A 19,096-nucleotide genomic window follows, 5' to 3' on the forward strand; every position below is an offset into this window, starting at 1 on the left:
AAAGAAAAGTAAGGGTACAAACTTCTCACTCACTGCCCTCCTTCTTGCTGGCTACAGTGTTGATGCAAGGGACAGAGCTCGAACAGCAATCTTGAAACATGAGATAGGAGCCAAATGCTGAGGTTGGTAGAGCACCACAGCAGCCTTGTGATACTTACCTCTGAAATTTTTTTAAGTGAGAGGGAAAAAAAATCTTTTAAACCCACTGGTATTTGAGGTTTTAGTTTTATGCTGCTGTACCCAACCTTAACTGATACACATTTCAATTGTTGGCATATTACTCCTTTATTAGAAATTGTAAGTGAGAAATTATTTCAACACCTGAAGACCAAACTACAACAGAAGATTCCATGGGTTCAAGATTTTGAGACATCCTGGAAAGAGTTTTCTGTAAAGTATATCCTTTCCGTGGCATGGCAACATCACTCTTCTTTAAAAAAGTTACTGGACAGACATCATTTCCACCATCACCTATATAAACAATTCGTGTATAATTCACTCCCTGCTGTGACTGTTTATCTATAAATTCTACCAAAACTACGTTTTTGCAAAGATTTTTTGGGCACCTACTGCAAGAATGAGCATGGTAATTTTCCACAGTGAGATGACCATTGCTATCAAAAGCTGCTGGATTTGTAAACACTTTATCAAATACATCATGAAAACCGGCAGCTTCTAAAACCCAATCTATGAAGACTGAATTTGAATCTGAAATAATGATGCAGTCAAATTTATCCTTGTTCTTCCTTATAAAGTTCAAAAGTTCCACCATCCCCAGAGTGAACGGCATTGATGTCACTGCTCTTTTCATTTCATCTTCTCTTACACCTTCATCTCCCAAATACTTAAAGACTCTGCCCATAAATTCTGTCCAAAATCCTTTTTCATAAGAATCTTGTAGTTCAATAGGAAGCTTTTTCTCTGGAGCACACTGTACAATCCAGGTGTCACTATTATCATCTATGATTGTATTGTCAAAGTCAAAAACGAGCAAAATTTTCATGGTTCCAAAAGCAAATTTGGGTTATCCTGAAAAAGAAGAAATATTATTTCCTAAACATACTATTTACATATTTAACTATTAACAAACATTACTGTTAATCTGCTGAAACACAGGTTCTAATAAACAAGTTAAAATGATTACGCATTTTAAGACCATCATTTAAGCACTTTTCCCTAAGAAGTAAAGTCCATATGTATTTTAGGTAAATGGAAACAGATTATCTAAAAGGATACTCACAGTATTATTGTGTTTCTGTGGGGATGCTTCTTTGAGCACTCAGAATTAAACTACAGAGTAAGCCAATGAGAGGAATAATGAAATAATTACTCTCTTACAGTCTAATTTAGAAAAATTTTAAGACAGAAAATAAGTAGGCTAATCACTCTTATTGTCTTTAAATTATCAATCACAAATTAGTTTGAAATATTTACAGTAATCCTCATATTAACACGTCATGTATAATATAAATTCTCTGTATACTGACAAAAATTCTGACCAAATTTAACTTACTATTAAATCTTGCAAAAATGTGAATAATTTTCCTAAAAACCGTATTTAGCTTGAAGTCATCAATGCCAGTGTTATAACTAAATGGTTGCTTGATGCTGTACTTTAATTCTAAACAAATTACTTAAACTTGGGAGTCAATTCCATTCTTCCAGACTAGAAGTAACTTTTGTTAACAATTTTCACATTTATTTATATTGTCTTTAGATAGTTTAGTTCCAGAGTACCAAATAATCTGGGTATATGTCAAAAATCACATTGCTTATGATATGACAATTACTTAATTCTCTGTTTTCATTAAATGACACTGAAGGTCATTAATTATAAATCTCAAGAGAAAAGGAAAAACTAAACTGGTCAACAGACAGTATGTATAAAAATTATGTAAAAAAGACAGTTATAAAGAATACCCAAGAGAAGCTACAATTAGTATAAACAACAACAACAAATTTTTCAGTGTACCTAATATTTTTAAAGATACCACAATACACCAGGCCCTGGACTAAGAACTTCACAATTTCATCATCTCACTTAATTTCATCACCCTATTAAGGAGAAATTAACCTCATCTTAGAGACCTATAAACTGAAGCTTAAGTGTTAGTTAAGTTGGTTAAGTATTAGTTAAGTGGAAGAGCTAGAATTTGGACTCAGGTCTGCTTGACACTCTAGTTCATGCTTAAAGTACCATACTCTAATGTAAAAATAATCAGTTTATTTTTACAAATTTTAAATATTTTTTAAAGAATTTTTTTAATGTTGCGGCACATGGGTGGCTCAGTCGGTTGCGCGTCCGACTTTGGCTTGGGTCGTGATCTCACAGGTCATGAGTTCGAGCCCCACAGGGGGCTCTGTGCTGACAGCTCGGAGCCTGGAGCCTGCTTCAGATTTGGTGTCTCCCTCTCTCTCTGCCCCTCTCCTGCTTACACTCTGTCTCTCTCTCTCTCTCTCTCAAAAATTAATAAACATTAAAAAAATTCTTTTAAAAAAAAATTTTTTTTTTAATTTTTTTTTCAACGTTTATTTATTTTTGGGACAGAGAGAGACAGAGCATGAACAGGGGAGGGGCAGAGAGAGAGGGAGACACAGAATCGGAAACAGGCTCCAGGCTCTGAGCCATCAGCCCAGAGCCCGACGCGGGGCTCGAACTCACGGACCGCGAGATCGTGACCTGGCTGAAGTCGGACGCTTAACCGACTGCACCACCCAGGCGCCCCTTAAAAAAATTTTTTTTAATGTTCATTTATTTTTGAGAGAGAGAGAGAGACAGAGTGTGAGTGGGGGTCTCGAAATCACTGACTGTAAGATCATGACCTGAGCAAAAGTCGGACACTTAACCGACTGAGCCAACCAGGCCCCACTGTTTTTTAATTTTTCAAATTTAATTTTTCAGATTATTTTTTGTAATCTCTACATCCAACATGGGGCTCAACCTCATGACCCCAAGATCAAGAGTCACATGCTCCTCTGACGGAGCCAGCCAGGGACCCCTCTTATCAATCAGTTTAAAAATAAATACTAGATAGATCATTTTGACAAAAAGATGCTTAATTACATGAAAACATTCATTAGCCTCAAAGTACACACTAACCCTAATACCACATCTATGACCATTCTGAGGTTTTAACAAGAAATCCTAAAAAGAGGGGCACCTGGGTGGCTCAGTCGGTTAAGCGTCTGACTTCGGCTCAGGTCACGATCTCAAGGTTTGTGAGTTCGAGCCCCGTGTCGGGCTCTGTGCTGACAGCTCGGAGCCTGGAGCCTGCTTCAGATTCTGTGTCTCCCTCTCTCTCTGACCCTCCCCTGTTCTGTCTCTCTCTGTCTCAAAAATAAGTAAAAATTTAAAAAATTAAAAAAAAAAAATCCTAAAAAGAAAAGTGAAGAACCCCAGCAATAAGAAAAAGAAGAGATAAATTAGAAACGGAAAACATGGGGGCACCTGGGTGGCTCAGTCAGTTAAGTGTCCAATTCTTGATTTAGGCTCAGGTCATGATCTTATGGTTGGTGAGTTTGAGCCCCGCATCAGGTTCTGTGCTGGCACTGTGGAGCTTGCTTGGGATTGTCTCTCTCCCTTCCCTCTCTGCCCCTACCCTGCTTGCTCTCTCTCTCAAAATAAATAAAAACTAAAAAAAAAAAAAAAATCTTTTTTTAATGGAAAACATGGCATTTAACCATATATATTCTCTGGCTTATAACAATAGATATCTAGTAGGTAAAATTGAGAATAGAGCTTGTTGGCTCAAACAGGAGTAAGTATTCTGTCTCTCAATTTAGGGTATCTGCAGAACAACTAACCTAGAAGGGTATCTCCTGTTGTGTTTAAATTTAGACAGTATATAATATTCTGATACTCTGGATCCTTGTATCTCTAAATATCTAATCCAGGTATCTCTGATTGGCTGCCAGGGATTTAAGTGCAGAATTCACTCTCTCACAAAACAACATAATAATCAGCAATAAGGCAGAGTGGACAAACACATTAGTACTACACTCCAGGCACACTTTAAATTAAACATGCTTTTCAAGCATTCTGAGTTTATAATTTTTAAAAATATTCAAATGTAACTCATTGGTTGAAAATTGTCTCAAGCCTAGATTTAATCAGCCACAAGTAACCTAAATTCCTGAACTATTAACCTCAAAGTAATAAGATATATCATAAACTTGAAGTTAACATAGTTCTGCTGTTGACTATTAATTTCTACCTGAAGGTGTACTTTTCTTAATTTCAGATCTTTTTCTATTAGTTTTTTTTTTTTAAGTTTATTTATTTATTCTGAGAGAAAGAGAAAGCACAAGTCAGGGAGGGGCAGAGAGAGAGAGAGACAGAATCCTAAGCAGGCTTTGCACTGTCAGTGCAGGGCCTGACACAGGGCTTGAACCCACGAACTGTGAGATCATGACCTGAGCTAAAGTCAGACACTTAACTGACTGAGCCATCCAGGAGCCCCTCTATTAGTTTCTTGTCACCACTCAACATAAACTTTTATTAAAAATACTTACTTGACTTAGTATTTCCAAGACAATTAATTTTAGTTCAGAATAGAGCTTAGGTTAAATAGTCATGACAATCTACAGTTTTAAACACCAGCCAGTTTCTAACCAACAGTGCCCCTACTCTATATGCAGGGAACAAAGTCTTCTGGTTTGGAGCAAAAAACAGAGACTTCTTAACTCCTAAAATTAATAAAAGTATTTAAGGTATTTTTAAATTTATGTTTTCTAACTATGCTGTTTTCTCTTATATCAGAAAGTCACCTATTAGAAATAGGAGAAACAAAATTTTGATTAAACAAAAACCTTAAATATAAAACAGGAAATGTTATGTGAATATAGATTTTTATCCAGTGGATATAAACACAATTGCTAGGCTGATTATGCTGAGATTTCCAGATTTCATCATTTCTTTTTACTTGTTAAATAATAGACAAGTACCACATTCTGTTGTCAATAAGCTTTCAAAGATTAGTGCTATACTTTAATAGAAATGTCTCCAAAACTTAAGGATGTGCACCAAAATTTAGTTTTAAGAATGTGAATCTATTTTGGGGCTCCTGGGTGGTTCAGTCAGTTAAGCATCTGACTTTGTTCAGGTCATGATCTCAAGGTTCGTGGATTCGAGCCCTGGAGCCTGCTTCAGATTCTGTCTCCCTCTCTCTCTGCCCCTCCCCACTTGTGTTCTGTCTGTCTGTCTCTCAAAAATAATAAACATTAAAAAATTAAAAAAAAAAAAAAGAATATGAATCTATTTTGAATACAATCTTAAAATTCCAAAGGCAGTTATTGATTATTCTCTCCAAAAGCATGAACAGGATATATTTGGTATATCTGCAATGTTTCCAGTGATTAACAATAGCCTATGTGTCTTTAACAATAATGAAAACTGGAAACTACATAGATATCTGAGAATTGGGGACTGCTTAAATAAGATATGATAGCCAGATAATGGAGTATTTATTCAGCCAGTAAAAGCTAAGATGTTTAGTTCAAATTAAACAAGTCACTAAACAGTGTATACAGTAGTATAGTCCCATTTTTGTTTAAAAAAGTTAAAAAAGCCTATGTGTACAATGGTAAGATCATGGATGCCTCAACTTCAGTGCATTCTTTTTTTACACTGGTTTTGTAATAATTTTGTCCCCAGAATAATTTAAACTGTTTCAGATCAGAGTGCAAATAATACCTTAATTTCATAACAACAACAACAAAAGAGTGGAGGTCAGCAGATAAGTAACTAACTCTAGATAGACTTAGCTATAAATATCCATGAGTTAGTTGAACCAGGTGTAGGAAGTCAAATGATATCAGACTATCATGTCAAACAGGCAAATTACTGACACTAAATTTTATATGATTCAATACTTTCTGTAACCTATTGAGTTAAAATTCCAGAGAATTTTTGTTGGGAGGCAATTCTCTATGGGTCTCTACTGTTTCTAGATGCCTTACAAGCAAGGCATTCAGCACTCTATGCTCTGGGCTGTGCTGTCAAAAATGTATATATACTGAAAGGCATGCTTAATGTTCACTATAATAAACATTATGGTTCCCTAAGCTCAGGGTTCCAGTCCTGTAATGCAACACACTCCAAGTGCAGGCGACTTCTGCCTCTTTATCACCCTGTGGCAAGTGGGGCAACAGTGCTAATATTCTGGCTACCGCCACCGCTGTAATTCATCTGTGCTCTAGTGGTCTATGTCTTCTACAAAACTGTCGCAGGCTAAGTTGTTAGCGCGCAAGCAGGATAAAATCTCTGACTCTTCCGAGTTCTTGACATTTTTACAACTATGCTTCCAAAAAAACCACCAACGCCACCAACGTTGTATGTGCAAAAGCTAGTTTCTGTCAACAAATATTTTATTAATCTTTTCATACTTACCAGCATTATTATGGTGGTACCTCTGATAGAAAACCTGAAGAAAAACAGTACAACTATGTGTTAGAACCTTAATGATTAAAAATCTTACCTCCTTTCACTTTGAGTGACTCTAGTTTGGTGCCTAATGTGTAGGTGTCCTAGACAACTAGCTTATAATGAGATCATTTGTACCTCGATGTGTCAGAAAAGGATCTTCTGAAAACAAGCTTGCATCCACTCTTAACAGATTTTTGTGCCCTTAGTGGTCTGGCTGGTCCCACAAATGCATTCAATTTACTATACTGTATTTACTAAGCAATTTGAAGGATCTTAAAGATCCTAATATCAATGTTCCGGCACAACATCCAAGTTTTAACATTCCTTTTTTAAAAAAATTTTTTTTAAATATAAGCTTCATCTAGCTCGGATCATGGCTTAGAAGCCAAAGTCTTTACAAACAGATTTTCTGTCAATTAATCTCTGGGTTTTTCTGGAAGGGAGGCCTCTGCCCTCCACCTTCCACCCGCGAGGAGATCGGTGGGCCGCACACACCAAGCATAGGCCTCGCTCTCCCACACACCTGCCGGCCCGCCCCGAACGTAGGTGCAGGCACCTCGTTGGGGGTCATCTCCTGTGAGGATCGCGTTGGATGAGGCTGGGAGCACCCGGCCGGGCCGGGTCCCCAGAGCTCCTCGCCAACCCAGACGTCGGCAGCCGTCCTGGCCTCCGAGCCGCTTCCGCGGACTCTGCCCTCCGACCTTGTTCCTGTGCCTGCCCGCGAGGGGCACCCCACCCGCACGCTGAGCCTCGACTTCCTGCGCAGGCGCATCCGGGGTTCGCTAGCCCCAAGGCGGACTGCAGTGCGTTCACCGTTCCTCGGTGGCGCCCTCGTCACTTCCGGCGGCGTTGCTAAGCAACCGCACAGTTTGGCTAACACTAGACCAGCAGGACTCCTACACTCCCCGCCTCGGAGTAGTTTGGAAAGCCAGATAGCGCCAAGGGCATGTCGTCGGAGATGCTGGTGCGGTTCGGAAGGCGCTCTGGACAGGCGAAGGAAAACACAGGTGAGCTAAACTCGCCTCTCCAGGCACAGGGATTGCTCTGGCCTCCAGGCATACGGTAACAGGCAAGGGTGCCAAATCAGAGTTTAGGTTACTTTTTGAAATGGGCTGCACCAAATCCAAAGCATCCCCATGGGTATCGTTGGGCTCTGTGTAAATGAACAGTTTTGTCTTCATATGATTGGGTGGGTGAGAAAAGTTTACAAATAGGAGCGGAGGAAAGAGAAGTTAGAGACTCCCACTTGACCAGCTGGTCTGAACCTTGAGCTGTGTAGTTGCAGTTCCAAGTGTCTGGTATTTGCTGAATCCCCTTAAGCTTTTGTTATTCATTGAGTGAATTGGAATATCTTTTGGAAGTATCAATGACCTCATTAGAATCTTGACCCTGCTGTGAACCTACTGAGTGCTGTTAGGAAAGTCTTTCATGGAAATGTCTCAATTTCCTCATCTGTAAAGTGAAGGAGTGTAAAAAATAATGCTACTTAGGTATTGTAATCTAGATGACTTGTTATAAAAGTTTGATTTTTGAATACAAGTAGCCTAGGGGGACATCTAAAGAACTCTAACAATTCGAATGATTTTGCTTTCTTAAGTATGTAAATTCCCAATTAATGTTGCAATGATGACCACCAGAACCTTGGGAGTTTGGACTGAGTTCATGTCATCACCTGAGCTTTTGTAGCAGGAGAGCCTCGTTCTGCCAGATGCAGAGTGAGAGCCAGCCATTATCCCTCCAGTGGACACTACAGGGTATTTATGCAGTGAAGGACTTATGAAGTCCTGACATGTAGAAGAGAGACAGTAACCATGTGACATATAGTGAAAAAACAACAACAACAACAACTATTACTCTCACATACTTTCTTACATACACAGTACTATAAAAGACTTAGATTTATGTGATAGGTTTTAAAAAATGTTTTGTGTCACTTGGTCCAAAAGTTCCTATCTGAGCCTCACTGCTAAATTATAATTTACATTTAGAAGTGTGTGAAGTAGGAGAGGGGTTCAGATATGTAGACAACTATCTGTAAAACAAATAATTATCTAAAGATTTAATGGAATGACATCAGCCAGAATGGTGGAATAAGGATCTCCAAAAATCCTCTTCTCTATTAAATCGAAAAGAACCCCGGGGCACCTGGTTGGCTCAGTCAGAAGAGCATATGACTAGATCTTGGGGTAGTGAGTTCAAGCCCCATGTTGGGTGTAAAGCCCACTTTAAAAAATTTTATTTTTAGAAACAACACTGACAAAAATCGTCAAAACCAAAATTTTTTTTCTTTAGAACTCAGGAGATTAACCAAAGGCTTGTAACAATTGAAGAGTGTTTTATCAGGAAAAATAGCTGAATCTTGGTAACAACAGTAAGTTTTTTGGCATTTTAACTTGCTCTTGTCCCATACTTTTTTCCTAGCCCCATGGAAGTCTAGAAAACCACTGCAACCACAGTGAATGCCAGTGGCTTAGTAACCTGTAGAGGGGGAAGGAAAGGATTGGATTCTCTCCACAGCCTTTTTGTAGATAACTATTATTTTACCTGTCTCACAGTTCCCTGGAAAATCCTACTGAAAATGCTTAATTTTATTTTACCTGACTCAGAGCTCACTGGGAATGTTTGTTAAAACAATTATTGACAATTTTTTAAACATCACAACTGCCTGAAGTAGTGATCACTGTTGGTTGTAAACAAGCTGACCAAAAACTTTAAAAGAACACCTGGGAAATGAGATGTCCATAAAGGGCTTTGAGAAGCTCCCTACATATTCCTGGGAGTCCAGAAGGACAAATGCATGCATAGTGCTATACACATGCCCAGGAAATACCTGAGAATTTAGCTTTCACCTCTAGCTAAATTTGAGGCTCAATGCAAGAAAAAAGTAAAGGCTAAGACAGAGTTGTAAACTACCTGCCTGAGCATTGAAGTCATGCTCCAGCACTCACAGAGAGTTTCTTGGCAAAGGCTGGGAGATTTATTTAAGGAAATTTAATTTAAGGAAACTTCTGGTGGCTCAGTTGGTTAAGCTCTGTGCTCATTGGGCTCTGTGCTAACGGCTTGGAGCCTGGAGCCTGCTGTGGATTCTGTGTCTCCCTCTCTCTCTGCCCCTAACCCACTCACATTCTGTCTCTGTCTCTCTTAAAAATAATAAAAAAAAAAACATTTAAAAAAAAGCTTAATTTAAGGAAACTCTGTCCAATTATTAGCTGACATTTAAGCTAACCAAGCTGAGATTCCAAAAGCCACATACAGCAAAGAATACAGACTTTACAGATTTAGTTCAGGAAAATCACTAAACAAACCACAACAGCAATAAAAACAAACTTTGGGTGTGTGGGGAATCTGATATCTAGAGTTGCCACATGTTATTTAAAATTTACAACTTTCGACAAAAATGACAAAGCATGCTAAAAAATAAGAAAAAAGTTTGAATAGGAACTGTTCCTGAGGAAGCCCACATGTTAGACTTACTAAACAGTTTCTTTTGTAAATTTACAGTTACTGTGAATCTGTTCAAAGAACTAAATGTCAAAGGAACTACAGGAAAGTATTAAGAATGTTGTCTCACAATATAGAGCATATAAATAAAGAGATAGAGATTATAAAGAGAAACCAAATAGAAACTTTGGAGTTGAAAAGTACAATAGTTTCAATGAAAAACTCACTAGCGGGGCTCAAAAGCAGATTTGAGCTTGCAAAAGAAAAAACTCAAAGAACTTGATCATATATTGATTGAGATTGTCCAGTCTAAGGAATAGAAAGAAAAAAAGAATGAATAGAAATGAGCAGATCCTCAGAGAAATATAGGACACCAACAAGTATACCAAGATGTATATAATTTGAGTCTTAGAAGGAGAGGAGTAGAGAAAGGGGTAGAAGAAGTAATGGCTGTAAACTTCACAAATTTGATGAAAAACACTAATCTATACGTTCAAGAGCTCATTGATCTCTAAAATGGATAAACTCAAACAGATCCAGAACCAGACACATCATGATCAAACTGTCAAAAGACAAAGGGAAAGACAATCTTGAAAGCAGCAAGAGAGAACAAATGCAACACATAAAAGTCGGCCTCAATAAGATTATTAGCTGATTTCTGCTAAGAAACTATGGAAGCCGGAAGACAGACGGTTGACATATTCAAGGTATTAACTGAAGAAGACTTAAAGATTTTTTATCCATGAAAACTGTTAAAATATTTCCATGTCCTGGGTGGCTCAGTCAGTTAAGCATCAGGCTTTGTCTCAGGTCATGATCTCACAGTTTGTGGGTTTGAGCCCCACATCGAGCTCTGCTCTGACAGTGCAGAACCTGCTTGGGATTCTCTCTCTCTCTCCCTCTCTCTCTGTCCCTCCCCAACTTGCGCTTTCTCTCTCTCTCTCAAAAATAAATAAATAAACTTTAAAAAATATATATATATTTCCAGGTAAACAAAAATATCAAATTCATTGCTAGCAGACCTACCCTACACACAGCTGACCTACACATAGACCTACATATAGCTGAATTTAGATATAACTTGATCCAGGACACTATTCTATCTATCAGCTTTGCTTAGCTTTATTCTCTAGGTGGGGACTTGGTATGTGATAGGCAAGATGGTACCTGTGGTTCTAAATTCACTCTTTACTTCAGCAACCAATTTCTCAATCCCATCAACTTTAATTCAAATCCCAAGAAGACTCTAATTGATCCTGGCAGCTTTTCTCTCAGTATCTTCATCTCTTTCTGGAGCTATGTGATTTCTTGCTTTTGCTTTTCTCTGTACTTTTGTTTCATTTCATCTTCTAATAATAATAAACATATTAATAGCTAATGCTTATCGAGAACATTTTGTGTGCCACACATTATTCTAAATTATTTGCACACACAAGTTCATTTAATTCTCACATCATCCATATAACATAGGTCCTATTAATATCTCCATTTTGCAATTAAGGAATTAGAGAGTTAAATATTTTTGTCTACAGGGACACCTTGGTGGCTCACTCGGTTGAGTGACTGATTTTGGCTCAGGTCTTGATCTCATGGCTCGTGAGTTCAAGCCCTGCTTTGGGCTTGCTGCTATCAGTGTGGAGCCTGCTTTGGATCATCTGTCTCCTCCTCTCTCTCTCTGTCCCTCCCTTGCTCACACTGTCTCTTTCTCAACAATAAATAAACATTAAAAAAAGTAATTTTGTCTAGATTTACATAGTTCATACGTGGTATGTTCATTTAGGATGCTTTTTAATTCATATATAGAATACCCAACTCAATCATGTTTAAAAATAAGGACATTTATTTGCTCATATAACAGGAACTCCAGGCTTCAGGTCTAATTGATCTAGCATCATAATGAGATCCTCATTGCCCCATGTTCCCCCTTTGTTTTTTCTTTGTGGTTGACAGTAACAGCTTTATCATAAGGCTACTTCCTTTTGTGGTCATAGGATGCTGCTTGTCTGGTCTTCATGCTTCCTTGTTCATATCTAGCTGGAGAGTCACTCTCAGATGTCTCTCCCAGAAGAACAGGAAGAACTTTTCTAAAAGTCTCAAATAGGGGGGCCTGGGTGGCTCAGTCGGTTAAGTGTCTGACTTCAGCTCAGGTCATGATCTCACAGTCCGTGGGTTCAAGCCCCGTGTCGGGCTCTGTACTGACAGCTCAGAGCCTGGAGCCTGCTTCAGATTCTGTATCTCCTCCTCTCTCTGCCCCTCCCCTGCTCATGCTCTGTCTCTTTCTGTCTCAAAAATAAATAAAAACATTTAAATTAAAAAAATAATAATAAAAAAAATAAAAGTCTCAAATAAATCTCTTTTCCTTTTGTTTGCTTATTACAGAAATAACTGTTGCCAAGGGAGATACAAGTATTGTTTAACTAATGAGGCCCACTCTGAGACTGTATTCAGTTCTCCAAATTACATTGCCACTACTCAATTAGGAAGGGATTGAATAGAGTCAATCACAATGTCTACAACTCCAAAAGATTCTCTTCCAAATTATCCCCCAAATTATCCATTTATAGACTGCTGCTTGGTCATTTTAAAAATTTTTTTTTTCAACGTTTATTCATTTTTGGGACAGAGAGAGACAGAGCATGAACGGGGGAGGGGCAGAGAGAGAGGGAGACACAGAATCGGAAACAGGCTCCAGGCTCTGAGCCATCCGCCCAGAGCCCGACGCGGGGCTCGAACTCACGGACCGCGAGATCGCGACCTGGCTGAAGTCGGACGCTCAACCGACTGCGCCACCCAGGCGCCCCTGGTCATTTTTTTAAAAAAAGCTTTAATAACAACCTGTTGGGGTAGGTATTATTGATCTCAACTTTTAAAGATTTGATACTAAGGCTCCAAGAATTTAAATGACTTGCCTAAGTTTACAGAGTAAGGAAATGACCAAGCAAATACTCAAATCTGTCTTCTGATTTCAAGTTCTTCTATACTTTCCACTTAATCCCAGCTGTCCTTGAAATAATAAGAATAAAATTATTATTTAAAAGAATTTCTGGTATCATGACAATATAGAAATGTCTGAGAAAAAATATTTAAACTCTTGAAAGTCTTTAATGTTTATTTTTTAAAATTTATTAGAAATAAAGAACTCTGAAGAAGATCAAGTCCTCTATCCACCTCTTCTACCTAGCAAGGTCGATCTCCGGCAGGTTACCATAATTCCACACAATGAGTGGAAAAGGATTCGAGATAGCCTTGACAGTTTGACAAGAGAAGCAGCATGCCTTCGTGCAGAAAGAAAGGCAAAGAAAGAAATGCATTTCCGATCCCAAGAAGTGGTAAAACATTGGACTAATACATACGCAGTAAGTATTAATCACCCAGGAATACATATGTACTGAAGACTCACTCTTGTTTCTTTGTACATTTTATAAATATTTTTTATGTGTAAAATACTATAAAAAATGCTAGGCACCTGGGTGGCTCAGTTAGTTGAGTGTCCAACTTTGGCTCAGGTGATGATCTCGCAGTTCATGAGTTCAAGCCCTGCATGGAGCTCTCTGCTGTCAGGGCAGAGCCTGCTTGGGATCCTCTATCCCCACTTTCTCTCTGACCCTCCCCCACTCGTGCGTATGCACTTGCACTCTCTCTCTCTCTCTCTCTCTCTCTCTCTCTCTCTTTCTCTCAAAAATAAACATTTTTAAAAAATCATAAAAATGCTATGAAGCACATTTTCAACAGCTTTATTTATTTATTTATTTATTTTTTTAACGTTTATTTATTTTTGAGTCAGAGAGAGACAGAGCATGAACGGGGGAGGGGCAGAGAGAGAGGGAGACACAGAATCGGAACCAGGCTCCAGGCTCTGAGCCATCAGCCCAGAGCCCGACGCGGGGCTCGAACTCACGGACCGCGAGATCGTGACCTGAGCCGAAGTCGGACGCTTAACCGACGGAGCCACCCAGGCGCCCCTCAACAGCTTTATTTAGAAGTGACAAACAATAAAATAGACATATTTAAAGTTGTACAATTTGCTAAGTTTTGACATATTTACACACCCCTGAAACCATCATTATAATTAAGATAATGAACACACTCATCACCAAAACAAGTTTCCCCATACTTGATTTACACCTTCTCATTCCTTCCTGCCCCTGTCTCCAGGCAGCTGATCTGCTTTCTTTCTTTTTTTCAAGATTTTATTTTTAAGTAATCTACACCCAGCGTGGGTCTTGAACTCCAACCCTGAGGTCAAGAGTTGCATGCTCCACCGACTGACCAGCCAGGTGCCCCTGCACTATTTTCTATTTTAAATTCTGCTCAGCATAATTTTTTGAAATCCTTTCAGAATTCTTTCATGTTGTTGTGTGTACCAATTGTTCATTTTTATTGCTGAGTAGTAGTATTCTATTATATGAATGGACCACAATTTATTTATCTATTCAATTGTCGATGGTTTGAAATCAACCAAATGTTGGTATTTGAGCTGTTTCCAGTTTTTGGCTATTATAAATAAAGCTGTATATGAACATTCATGTGTAAATCTATTTGTGGACATATACTTTCACTTCTCTTGGGTAAATATCTTGGTAGAATGGCTGAATAATATGATGGCTGCATATTTAACTTTGTAAGAAACGTCCAAACTGTTTTTGAAAGTAGTTATAATTTTACACTCCTGTAAGAAGTGTGTAAGTGTTCTATTTTCTCCACATTCTTGCCAACTTGCTGTGGTCAGTCTTTTTAATTATAGACATTCTAATAGGTGTGAAGTAGTATCTTACTATAGTTTTAATTTGAATTTCTCTAATTACAATGATGTTGAACATCTTTTTATGAACTTATTTTCATATTTTCTTTGGAGAAGTGTTTATTCAAATCTTTTGCCCGTGTTTAAACTGGGTTTGTTTTCTTCTTATTATTTTGTTTAGGTAATTTTTAAAATATATTCTGAATACAAGTCCTTTATTAGATATTTGATTCAAGAATATTTTCTCCCAACTGTGGGAAGGGGCACAGAAAGCTTTTGGTACCTTGCTTTAGAAACAAGATTCATGGGGCGCCTGGGTGGCTCAGTCGGTTAAGCGTCTGACTTCAGCTCAGGTCACGATCTCGCGGTCCGTGAGTTCGAGCCCCGCGTCGGGCTCTGGGCTGATGGCTCAGAGCCTGGAGCCTGTTTCCAATTCTGTGTCTCCCTCTCTCTCTGCCCCTCCCCCGTTCATGCTCTGTCTCTCTCTGTCTCAAAATAAATAAACGTTAAAAAAAAATTAAAAAAAAAAAGAAACAAGATTCATAATTTAGTCTCTTTTTTCTCGAAGAGGGAAGAATTAAATCACGACTGACATCATGTATTACATATATTACATTCTGAAAAAGGCAAATCTGTAGGGAAAGAAAACAGATCAGTGGTTGCCAGCAGCTGCAGACAGGGGTAGTGGTCGCTATAACAGGGCGTGAGGGTATTTTGGGGGAGGACGATGCAACTGTTCTATAAGTGATGATGCATTTGTAAAACTGTACACTAAAAGAGGGTGTGTAAATTATACTCTAAAAATCTTGATTTTGAAGAAGTCTCTGGAGTGGAATATGCCATATAATACTTTACATCTCTACAGAAGTTAAAGAATAAGAAGAAATATAGTAAATGTAGTAGTAAAAGCTGGGTTTTTTTTTTTTTTTTTTTGTAGGCACAGAGATTGATAAAGTAATAGATCAGAAGAGAGAGCCTAGAAACAGTCACATGTTATATATGGGAACTTGACATATGACAGAAATGTCATTCAAATCAGAAGGGAAAGGATTGGGAATTCAATAACTGATACTGAGATAATTGGCATAGGAAAAAATGGGATTATATCCTTACCATATAGAATATACAAAAATGAATTTCAGCTGGATTAAAGACCTAAATGTGAAAAGTAAAACAGTAAAACTTTTGAAATAAATCATAGAATATCTTCAGGATTTTAGGGTAAGTAAGGTTTCCTTAAGGTTATCAAAAGTATGACTCATAAAGAAGAAGAAAGACCTCATCTGACATGACGCATTGGATAGAAGTAGTTATTTAAAGGAATAAAAATAGTATATATATATATATATATATATATATATATATATATATAGTAAATATATATAGTAAATATATATATTTTTTAGTAAATATAGAAAGAAGCTTTGGAGGTACCTGGGTGGGTCCATTAGTTAAGTGTCCAACTCTTGGTTTTGGCTCAGGTCATGATCTTGAGGTTTCCTGAAGTTGAGCCCTGTGTCAGGCTCTGCACTGACAGTGCGGAGCCTGCTTGGGATTCTCTTTCTCTCCGCCCCCCTCTCTACCCCTCCCCCACTGGCACTGTCTCTGTCTCTCTCAAAATAAACTTAAAAAAAAAAAAGAAACTTTGGAAGCAAACTTTGGAAGAAACCAATAGTGATTACTTAGAGATTGCTGCTGGAAGTTAGGATTGGAGGGAGAGCTTCACTGTATACCTTTGTAATATTTGGGGGTTTGGGGACACCTGGATGGCTCAGTCAGTTAAGCGTCTGACTCTTGGTTTTGATCTTGCGATTTTGCAGGTTTAAGTCCTGCATTGGGCTCTGTGCTAGGAATGTGGAGTCTGCTTGGGATTTTCTTTCTCCCTCTCTCTCTGCGCCTCACAACTCCCACTGTCTCTGCCTCTCTCAAAATAAATAAATGAACTTTAAAAAAATTTTTTTACAAAAATGTTTTGGTGTTTTGAACCATGTAAACATGTTAGCTACCCAAAAGCTTAATTAAAATATTAGCTTCTAGACATCCAGATGGCCAACAGGCACATGAAAAGATGTTCAACATCGCTCCTTATCAGGGAAATACAAATCAAAACCACACTCAGATATCACCTCACGCCAGTCAGAGTGGCCAAAATGAACAAATCAGGAGACTATAGATGCTGGAGAGGATGTGGAGAAATGGGAACCCTCTTGCACTGTTGGTGGGAATGCAAATTGGTGCAGCCGCTCTGGAAAGCAGTGTGGAGGTTCCTCAAAAAATTAAAAATAGACCTACCCTATGACCCAGCAATAGCACTGCTAGGAATTTACCCAAGGGATACAAGAGTACTGATGCATAGGGGCACTTGTACCCCAATGTTTATAGCAGCACTCTCAACAATAGCCAAATTGTGGAAAGAGCCTAAATATCCATCAACTGATGAATGGATAAAGAAATTGTGGTTTATATACACAATGGAATACTACGTAGCAATGAGAAAGAATGAAATATGGCCTTTTGTAGCAACGTGGATGGAACTGGAGAGTGTGATGCTAAGTGAAATAAGCCATACTGAGAAAGACAGATACCATATGGTTTCACTCTTATGTGGATCTTGAGAAACTTAACAGAAACCCATGGGGGAGGGGAAGGAAAAAAAAAAAAGAGGTTAGAGTGGGAGAGAGCCAAAGCATAAGAGACTGTTAAAAACTGAGAACAAACTGAGGGTTGATGGGGGGTGGGAGGGAGGGTGGGTGATGGGTATTGAGGAGGACACCTTTTGGGATGAGCACTGGGTGTTGTATGGAAACCAATTTGACAATAAATTTCATATTTTGAAAAAAAATGTTAGCTTCTAAGTGTAACATATTTTTTTGTTAATGATATATGCAAATATAACAAAGACTCATAATGAAAGACTCATATTTCATTATATGCAATGTGAAATTTTGTAAAATTAAATTGAAAAATGAAGACAGAAGACTGTTTTTTTCTTATTACAGGGGATGAAAGAACAGAAACTTGAAGCCAAAAAGAAGCGTGATGAAGAAATAGAGGCAGAAAGACAAAATCTTGATGTGGAGGAAGCAATATACAAACAAGGAGAAAGGAAAAAGGCTATTGAATACGCAAAGCAATATCAATTTTACCAGACAGAAAGAGTGAAAAAGTTTCATGTACTACTTGGGTTTTCTTGCATTTCTCTATATATTTAACATATCTCTTTACATAAATAATTAGACTTTATTTCCTTAAAATGCCACAATTTTTTTTTTTTTTGTAGTCAGGACTTCTTCTTAGTAGAGTTATGAAAGAACGTGATGCACAGATTGAATCCCAAAAGAATAAAATAAAATCAGATAAAAAATGGGAAGAACAATTAAAACTCAACATTGAAAAAGCTTTTAAAGAAGAACAAGAAAAAGCAGAAAAACGACGCAGAGATAGAGTGGCTCTTGCCAATGATCATTTAAAACAGTATGTATATAGAAATTACCTTTTTTGTATCTTATTTTTCTCATAAAAACTTTTTTTTCTGATTATAAAAGTATGCTGTAATACTTAGTAAGTAGAAAAACTACAAAGAAAGTTTAAAAATCATTATTACTCTCTTACCCAGAGATAATATGTTAGTTACTATGGTCACAATGATGCTGCATAACAAACAAGCACACAATCTAATGGCATTCAACAGTAAACATTTCTTTCTCATGCATCCATAGGTTGGTTGGGCTTGGCTGCACAGCTTTTCTTCAAACTACAGGGCTGTCTGGGCTTGCTTGTTGCTATGACTATAGCTCTGATCTGTTCCATGTGTATTCATTTTTGAGGTACAGGGAAACTTTTCTCATGGTATTGACAGGGATGTAAAGGAATGAGCCCGAGCTTGCAAGTACATGGCTAAACTCAAAGGCAAAAGTCAAGGAAATACACTTAGTCTCCTGTAAGTCTAAAGCAAATCACATGGCCAAGCCAAACAACCATGGAACAGAGAAATAGACTCCTATGGAAGTGGGAAGTGAGAGAGTGAATCTTTTTGAGCAGTAATCTAATCTACCACAATAATCTGTTATCGTTTTGGTATATTGGTATATAGCCATACAGACATTTTTTGGTGGTAGTGGTAGAGGGAGTCAGATTCATTGAACTATAATTTACATTTACTAATAAAATTCACCTTTTAGAAAGCAGATAGCTGTATAACCACCCCTAAAACAAGATACAGAATACTTTCATCATCCCAAAAGTTCCCTAATTCCCCTTTGAACTAAGTTCTTTTCCTTGCCCTCAGCCCCTGACAATCATTGAGTGACTGATACAGACTTTTTTTCTGAGAATATATACTCTTATTTTATAAAATGAAATTGGATCAACAGTATCATTGTATATTTTTTCAGTTACCAGTATCATGAGCTCTTGCTATGTCAGTAAATAGAAATCAAACCTGAACTTTTTTTTTTAATGTTTATTTTGAGAGAGAGCATGCATGTGTG

The 19,096-nt window shown here is 37.9% G+C and overlaps 2 protein-coding genes across 4 annotated transcripts in view; one reads left to right on the forward strand and one right to left on the reverse strand.

Annotated features, from left to right (window-relative positions):
* Positions 1-260: 260 nt before the first annotated feature.
* On the reverse strand, positions 261-7,126 carry PHOSPHO2 (phosphatase, orphan 2). 3 transcript variants are annotated; one of them, XM_047085451.1, is made up of 3 exons: positions 6,981-7,126; positions 6,389-6,422; positions 261-1,029 (listed from the first exon to the last, which is right to left on the reverse strand). In XM_047085451.1, the coding sequence occupies exon 3, from the start codon at positions 1,001-1,003 to the stop codon at positions 278-280; it is 726 nt and encodes a 241-aa protein (XP_046941407.1). In that variant the 5' UTR covers positions 1,004-1,029; positions 6,389-6,422; positions 6,981-7,126; the 3' UTR covers positions 261-277. The 3 variants fall into 3 exon arrangements, with proteins under 3 accessions (XP_046941407.1, XP_046941406.1, XP_046941408.1); XM_047085450.1 differs by having other exon boundaries at positions 6,948-7,126; XM_047085452.1 differs by lacking the exons at positions 6,389-6,422; positions 6,981-7,126 and adding an exon at positions 6,477-6,941.
* Positions 7,127-7,321: 195 nt separating this feature from the next.
* Positions 7,322-19,096, forward strand: part of CFAP210 (cilia and flagella associated protein 210) — a 32,554-nt gene continuing 20,779 nt past the window's right edge. Inside the window, exons 1-4 of the mRNA XM_047082754.1 lie at positions 7,322-7,431; positions 12,995-13,221; positions 17,606-17,779; positions 17,887-18,080. Coding sequence (XP_046938710.1) covers positions 7,371-7,431; positions 12,995-13,221; positions 17,606-17,779; positions 17,887-18,080 — 656 coding nt within the window. The 5' untranslated portion in view covers positions 7,322-7,370. The remainder of the gene's footprint in view (positions 7,432-12,994; positions 13,222-17,605; positions 17,780-17,886; positions 18,081-19,096) is intronic.

The sequence above is a fragment of the Lynx rufus genome, unplaced genomic scaffold, assembly GCF_022079265.1.
Source record: "Lynx rufus isolate CCGP_SWC_20201006 ecotype Redwood Valley unplaced genomic scaffold, mLynRuf1.p SCAF_2, whole genome shotgun sequence".
NCBI lineage: Eukaryota > Metazoa > Chordata > Mammalia > Carnivora > Felidae > Lynx > Lynx rufus.

Excerpts from the sequence above, each read along its gene's own strand:
- PHOSPHO2 (XM_047085451.1), bottom strand. The coding sequence starts at position 1,003 with ATGAAAATTTTGCTCGTTTTTGACTTTGACAATACAATCATAGATGAT.